Source organism: Gamsiella multidivaricata (assembly GCF_025024155.1).
Source record: "Gamsiella multidivaricata strain RSA 2152 chromosome Unknown BC939scaffold_183, whole genome shotgun sequence".
In the NCBI taxonomy this organism is placed as follows: domain Eukaryota; kingdom Fungi; phylum Mortierellomycota; class Mortierellomycetes; order Mortierellales; family Mortierellaceae; genus Gamsiella; species Gamsiella multidivaricata.
Genome location: NW_026251891.1, coordinates 1 through 7,780, shown reverse-complemented (window position 1 = coordinate 7,780; position 7,780 = coordinate 1). Strand labels below are relative to the sequence as shown.

Genomic DNA, 7,780 nt, shown 5'->3' with positions numbered 1-7,780 from the left:
CTCACCGAATCTAACTCGCCGACAGGCGAGATGGATGGAGCTACTCCAAGAATATGACTTTGTTTTCAAGTTCAAACGAGGCAAGGACAATATTGTTCCTGATGCGCTTTCCAGAAGACCCGATCACAAGGCTGGGGATCCTAGCAGCGGCCAGCTCAACTCTCTGAATATAAGCATGGACACAGGATTACGGCAGCGCCTGATGGATTGTTATACTACAGACTCCGCTCTGGGACCAATTTATGAACGCTGCCGCAAGGCAAGTCCATCTGACCGCTACTTTATTGCGGACGACCTACTTTGGATCAATGACAATGGCACACAACGACTTTGTATCCCTAAAGATGCTGATCTCCGCTCGCAACTTTTTCACGACTCCCATGACTCTCCAATGGCCGGTCACCTTGGATTCGACAAAACATACGAGCATATGCGACGGACATTCTTCTGGCCACGGATGGCGCGGGACATTAAGGCTTACATCAAATCATGCGAGCAGTGCCAACGCAACAAACCCCTACTACAGCACCCAGCAGGGCTATTCAAGTCTCTCGATATTCCTAGCCAGCGATGGGACACCGTGTCAATGGACTTTATCGTATCTCTACCCAGGACAGCCCGCTCTTTCGATGCAGTCACCGTATTTGTGGACAAATTATCAAAGCAGGTTCACTTCTGCGCCAGTCGTACCACGGATTCCGCCTCAGACGTAGCTCGCCTCTTCTTCGACCAAGTATTCAGACTGCATGGCATGCCACGTACAATCATCTCCGACCGCGACTCCCGTTTCACAGGAAAATTTTGGACAGCGCTAATGAAGCTGATGGGAACCAAGCTGAACATGTCGACTGCATACCACCCTCAATCGGATGGCCAAACCGAGCGAGCCAACAGGACTCTAGAGGAGATGCTGCGGTCGTATATCTCTTACCACCAGAAGGACTGGGACCTCTTTCTACCGATGATGGAATTCGCTTATAATAATTCGATGAACCCGACAACTGGATTTTCGCCCTTTTTCCTTAACTACGGACACCATCCTCTCGTTCCGGCATCACTAATGAAACCCACCGCCACCAACGCGCCATCAGTCTCGGACTTCGTCGCGTCCCAAGCAACAGCACTTGCTCAGGCCCGGGATGCAATCATTGAAGCACAGAATCGGCAAAAGCAGCAAGCGGATAAATCACGCAGACAAGTACCATTTGCTGTCGGCGACATGGTCCTCCTGAGCACTGAGCACCTTTCTGTCGCAGCGCACTCCAACCGGCCCTCCAAGAAGCTGGAACCCAAATTCATTGGCCCGTACAAGATCGTCGAACAGGTGAACGATAACGCATTTAAGCTCGACCTACCGCCTTCCATGCGTCAGCACCCCGTCTTCAATGCTGATCTATTGCGATTACATGTTGAATCACCGCCGGAATATGGAGACCGCACTCCGCCTCGACCGCCACCGGAGCTCATTGATGGCATGGAAGAGTACGAAGTGGAACGCATTCTCGATTATAAGGTGTTCGGTAAGACACCAAAGTGGCTCGTACAATGGAAGGGATACCCCCTGGAGGACGCTACATGGGAACCAAGATCAGCACTCACCAATGCCAAGGAGGCCTTGGCAGAGTTCAAAATCAATAACAAAAAGTAGACTTTTTTTTCAAAACGGGAAGGATGCAACAGGTTTATGCTCGGTTAAGTGCATTATGATGTCATCAGCGCTTCGCCCATCTTTCTACGACTTTCTAGAACACTGTTGCTATCTATCCAGCCAGTTTATATAAACCCCATCCACACGTAGAACTAGACAGCAGCATTGATACGAATAAAGCCTCCTTTCCACCCTAGATCCACTTCCACCTGATTTGACCGTTTGCATAACCCCACATAAAAAGATGACCTCCTCCGTACTTGAGCGTCTCGTCAACGAGCCGGTCCTGGTCGCCGATTTTTGTGTTCTTCCAAACCCAGACCTTCCCATCGGACCCGTATCGGTTGATCCTGGTTTCATCTGTCCATAGAACCCGTTTCCAGTCATCGATAGTCCAATGCTCATACATGCGGACAAAATCCATACGTTCCCTGCGATGATTGGCGGTCAGTTTGGGGCGCTTGACCTTTCGCATTGCCGTCAGTCCCTCCTCCCTGAAGATCTCTCTGACCCTGTTGGTAGAGATGTTGATGCCCAGTTGCTCAGAGAGATGCTTCTGCGCATCAACGGCCGTTTTAAGATCGCCGTTTGTGATACGTCGTACGATTGCGCGTCGAGTGGTTGGGGATACCTGGCTTCGACGGCCGGCTTTGGCTGGAGGAATGCTCTGTTTGACTGTTTGCGCAATTTGGGACACTTTGGACTGAGAAACAGAGTGCTTCCGAGCAATCTGTCTTGTGGTCATACCGGACTTTAGGTTCTCGATGATGAGACCCTCAACGATGGAACTGAGCTTCTTCATTGCGTAGGAGAGAAAATGGTAGAAGGAGCTACAGGTTGTGAGAAACGGCGAGAATGCAGATGGTAAGGCGAGGGAAGTGTAAACGATTTAAATATTTTGGAATGAGAGGCCGGAAATTGAGTAAATGCAGCAGATAGACAAATACCTTGCGTTCTCCTTGGAATGATGTCAGAATGATTTCAAACTTCACTATACTGCTTAGACGTAGTAATGCTAATTTGGTAATGAAACGTAAGTTCATTCTACCTTCCGTTATAAAATTATGGAGCGCCAATGATAAACCGAGAAAACATTTACTCAATTCCCGGAGTCAGTGTATTAGTCAGTAGGGTGAAACGCATCGAGTTACAGTGGTCCTCCTCCTTCTTTTGGAATCATGAGCTCCAACATCGTGTTGCTGCATACCGCGGGCGTATAAACCAATGATTCTGTCGATGTTTCCGTCTTCGGTAAGTGACCTAAACGCGCCCTTCACATCCTCCAGGCTTGCATGATGCCTGTGCAGAATAGCGCTCCCAAATCGCTCTGCAGCCACCTAGTTTAGAATTCGTAGTGCTTTCTTACCGACACGAAATGTCAGTCCACCAAGGTGCACCATGTATGACAACCACGCCGCCTTGCTTTTGGCAAGCTCGCCAGCCTGAAATAAACAAGGGCGAAGATAAAAGGCTGTATTATTTACTGAATGAATAGAAGCACAAAAACAGCAGCAGCAGCAACAACAATTCATGTGTTATCTCGAACATTACCAGGCTTGCGAGAGTAAATGTTTGCCCAATGTCGCCAAAGGGGATCGTTCTTTCTTCCACATTCTTGCCTTGCTCACTTCCGCTGAAGAGTCCGTCTTCTAACAATCGCGTCGCCACTGGCGATGCCGCAAGTAGCCGCAGTGATACTTCCGAGGCCTCAGAGTTGGTGACTGAGAGAGGATCCTCCATCGGTTTTCCCATTGCGAGACGCTATAAACACAATCATAAATTACAAAGAGCGTATCGTGTATGTGAGCAGACGTTAGCATCAAGCACAGATATCCACCTCTAACATGTTGTGAAAGGAACTCACCTGCAAGTACTCGAGGCATGTGTTTGTGTTATACAGTATGTCCATTCTCGCAACAATGAAAAAATCAGTCAAGACAAGGAAAACTCGGTCGTCAACCTTCTTCAAGCAGGCTATTCTGTCACTAATGTCTCCAAGAGGCTGTCTGTCAGTCTAGGAACAGTTTCCAACATCCGTACAAAATGTCTACCCACACTACAAAGGCAGCCGGCAGGAAGGCCTAGGATTCTTTCGACCCGTGACAAGAATGAGATCAAGAGAAACCTCCTTTCGGCCTCCTGCAGACAGGAGTAGGGGTGTATAAGCATGTTCGAGATGGTGGTGTCAATATCTCGTATCGTACGATCCTTTGCAACCTTCGAGAGATCGGATTTCAATCCAAAAAAAATACCAAAAAACCGTTCCTCAGCGCAAAACACAGGAAGGCACGATTGAACTGGGCAAGGCAACACAGACACTGGACTATTGACGACTGGAAATGCGTTGTCTTCTCCGATGAAACGAAGATCAACCTTTGGAGCTCGGATGGCATCGTCTACTGCTGGATTCGGCCAGGGGATCCTGTGCAGCCATTTCACCTTCAGCAAACGGTCAAGCATGGAGGCGGATCACTTATGTTTTGTGGCTGTATAACATGGCAGGGACTTGGATACGGATGCTAGATATACGAAGGAACCATGAAAAAGGAGGACTACATCCAGATTCTTGATGGTACATTCAAGGATACCCTTGAGTTCTATCAGTACCAACCAGGCAACTATATTTTCCAACATGATAACGACCCCAAGCACACCGCCGAGGCCACTACACGCTACCTTGAGGATCAGAATATTGAAGTCTTACCCTGGCCAGCTCAATCTGCAGACTTGAATCCCAATGAACACATCTGGGACATCCTTAAAGTCCAAATCGGCCGCAGAGAGAAGAGACCAACCAGCATCCATGAAGTATGGGGAGTTGTGCTGGAGGAGTGGGAGCTGATACCACTGGAGATAATTCAGAACCTCTACAAGTCCATGCCAAGAAGAGTTGAAGCGGTTCTGAAGGCCAGAGGTGGACATACAAAGTACTAAAGTTGGAAGACCTGAAGGCGGCGAAATCCTTCAAATGAGGTACCGTGATTCGACCCACGTTTTCTCTGCAACGAAGAGCGCTGGACACGTCAGGACTTTTTTGTCATGTTTGCTATAATCCACATCAAAAAACATAATAAAGCATGGAGCAATCTTTTAAAGACACTTTTGTTGCAAAAGAAAAAAAATACAAAAATTAAAAAACATTTGAAGGATTTTGGCGGCTACTGTATCAAAATTGAGGACTACAGTGCCGTTCAAAACTGAGCCAATGTTTTGCAAATTTTTACTCTAAGAGCTGATACTCACAAACAAGCGATCGGATTACCTTGGAACTTTGTAGGAATGTTCTTTAGCCATTATCGAAGACGTTGGTAAAAGGTGAAGTCGGTACCATCAACCGTTGTAAAGTTATAGTCGTCGGTAGGGGCCACGTGATTGGCTCAGTTTGGAACCATACCCACAAAATTTCCATTTTTATTAAAAAACTCATCTTTTTCAGTACTTAGTGTGCTTTCCCTTAGCCTTATGAAGGGCACGAAGCCGTCTGGGCATGCTGCTGATAAGGTTTTGGCAGTACTCCTTAGGAATATTGTGCCATTCCTTCGAAATATGCTCCCATAGCTCTTTGCAACTTTTCGGTGGTTCCCGGTACTTTGTCAGCTGTTTCTTGAGGTACGCCCACATATTCTCGATCGGATTGAGGTCGGACGACTGTGCCGGCCAGAACAGCAAGCGTCGGTCCTCCTCAGTCAGATTGGCGGACTGAAGGTATTGCTTGGTGACCTTGGCGGTATGCTTGGGATCGTTGTCGTGCTGGAAGATAAACTCGTCCTGTGCCATGCCCCATTCCTCCACAGACATCTTCAAATCCTCCTGCAGAATCTGGATATATAGCTGGGAATCCAAAGTGTCATCAATCATCGCGATATATCCAGGCCCATGCCATGAGAAACAGGACCACACCTTGACGTTCCCTCCTCCAAACTTGACGGTACCTTCCACAGTTTGGCCCGTTACTGCCCCTGGTGCATCATCCCACACCCATTGCATGCCGTCCGAGCAAATCCGGTTGATTTTGGACTCATCGGAGAACACCACTTCAGCCCAGTCGTCGACGGTCCACTCCTTGTACTTGTGCATGAAAGTAATTCGCCCTCTTATGTGCTTTCTGGTGAGCTTTGACTTCTTGACCTTCTTTTTGGCAACCAATCCAGCTTCCCTCAAACGTCGTCGAACTGTCGTAACGGAAACAGGCTCCGGAAGAATAGCATTTGCTCGATTCTTGGCGTCGACAGCGCTCCGGAAAATTCCTCTCTTCAGGTTTAGCTTGAGAAACTCGATAGTTTCCTTGCCAATCTTCCTCGGACGGCCTCCTTTGTTGATCGGCATCTTTTCCTTATTGGCGGAATAGATCCTTGCGGCTGCTCTTTGCGAAATATCAAGTCGACGAGCGGTTTCCCGAGTTGAAACATTATCCATCATCAGGCTTATGGCTTCCTTGACCTTGAGTGGAAGGATCGGCCTCATTTTTGGCAGAGTGATGTACCGTGGTAAGGTGTAGCTATTTGCAAAAGAAAGCGATCCATTGTGTATGTAAAAATATTTATAACACTACGTTTAGTATTTTTTTACGGGTATGGTTCAAAACTAAGCTAATCACGTGGCCCCTACCGACGACTATAACTTTACAACGGTTGATGGTACCGACTTCACCTTTTACCAACGTCTTCGATAATGGCTAAAGAACATTCCTACAAAGTTCCAAGGTAATCCGATCGCTTGTTTGTGAGTATCAGCTCTTAGAGTAGAAATTTGCAAAATATTGGCTCAGTTTTGAACGGCACTGTATAATGTTAGTCCTGTCCTGGCCTTTCTACGCTGCTTGCGAGGACGTTGCTCCTTCCTGCTATCGTCCTCCGCTTCAACTTGAACCCCCTGCTCTGCTGTCTTTCGATCCACTTGAGTGCCTTCATCCTTGTAAATTATCTCCCGCTCACGCTTCAAGGCACTGCGAAGCTCCTCGATTTCCAGCTGAGCTGCGATGAGTCGAGCCTCATTATCCTTCGGGCCAGGACCATATACAGTACTTTGAGGAAAGGTTACAATAAATTGCACTTTTTTGTTTTCGTGCTTTTACTTCATGATATACTATATCATTCGAAGAGTCGTTCTAATAAAATACGAAGGCAACTATCGAGGCTAAAGAATGTAGTACACATGATGGCAGTGCCTTTATTCCTTGCGGAGAAATATATGCTTTCGTAATGCTATGTCATTGTAACCATTTTTCACTGCCACTCTTAATACCTTCTGTGGCCACCTTTCGCCTTCAATACAGCCTGAACTCGGTCCGGCATCGACTCGTAGAGCTTCCTGACGAAGTCTTCAGGAACCTTTTCCCATTCCTCGAGAACTGCTTGCCATAGATCGTGGATACTGGTGGGTCGTCTTTCTCGCAGGCCTATGTGAGTTTTGATGTACCTCCACACATGCTCTATGGGGTTTAAATCAGCAGATCGTGCAGGCCATGGCAGTAGCGTGTATCCTTGCTCATCCAAACAGCGTCTTGTCGCACGAGCAGTGTGTTTAGAGTCATTATCGTGCTGGAAAATAAAACCCCCCGCTTGAAGCCCGTAATATTCGACTGTGTCCTTCAATGATGTGGCGAGTATTCCAATGTAATGTTCCTTTTTCATGGTGCCGTCGTAGATTTGGCAGCCGTAGCCAAGACTGTCACGAACCGCGCCATAGTTCGTAGGCAAGGTGCAAGTGAGAGAGCAAAAAAGAGATCTTATTTACGTTTGATCTTTTGCTCTGTCGCGTCTCAGGGCAGATTAAGGTTTGCTCGCAGCCACATCGCCTTCGCGTTTGATAAAGACGCCATACTCTCGCACCCGGCATCACCTTGTATCTCTATTAGCCATCCCGGTCTCCTCTAACGCCATTAGGCTTAATAATCCATGTTGTAATAGCAACAGAACGAAGGAGGGAACAAGTGCAGGAACAAGAGGACACGAGGTAGGAACACGAGAGGCAGGGGACAAGAGACAAGGGCTAGAACGGATGATCTTTATTATACAGAGAGATAGAGGTATTTATACTAATATACAGGGGGCGCAGTGGTGAAGGCACGGTGATGGGGGCGTGGTTGAGGGCTAAGCAGAAGGTTAGCCTAGGATACTATCACACCTTCCC

At 47.5% G+C, this 7,780-nt stretch overlaps 2 protein-coding genes across 2 annotated transcripts; both read right to left on the bottom strand.

Annotated features, from left to right (window-relative positions):
- Nucleotides 1-3,348: 3,348 nt before the first annotated feature.
- Nucleotides 3,349-4,108, bottom strand: BC939DRAFT_430616 (uncharacterized protein; the record flags this gene model as incomplete). Its single annotated transcript, XM_051553237.1, has 2 exons — nucleotides 3,349-3,409; nucleotides 3,513-4,108. The coding sequence occupies one exon, from the start codon at nucleotides 4,106-4,108 to the stop codon at nucleotides 3,623-3,625; it is 486 nt and encodes a 161-aa protein (XP_051405826.1). The 3' UTR covers nucleotides 3,349-3,409; nucleotides 3,513-3,622.
- Nucleotides 4,109-6,885: 2,777 nt separating this feature from the next.
- On the bottom strand, nucleotides 6,886-7,095 carry BC939DRAFT_384181 (uncharacterized protein; the record flags this gene model as incomplete). The annotated part of the gene is made up of 1 exon (XM_051551785.1): nucleotides 6,886-7,095. A coding segment is annotated over one exon (210 nt), but the record flags the coding sequence as incomplete, so codon positions are not given.
- Nucleotides 7,096-7,780: the final 685 nt, after the last annotated feature.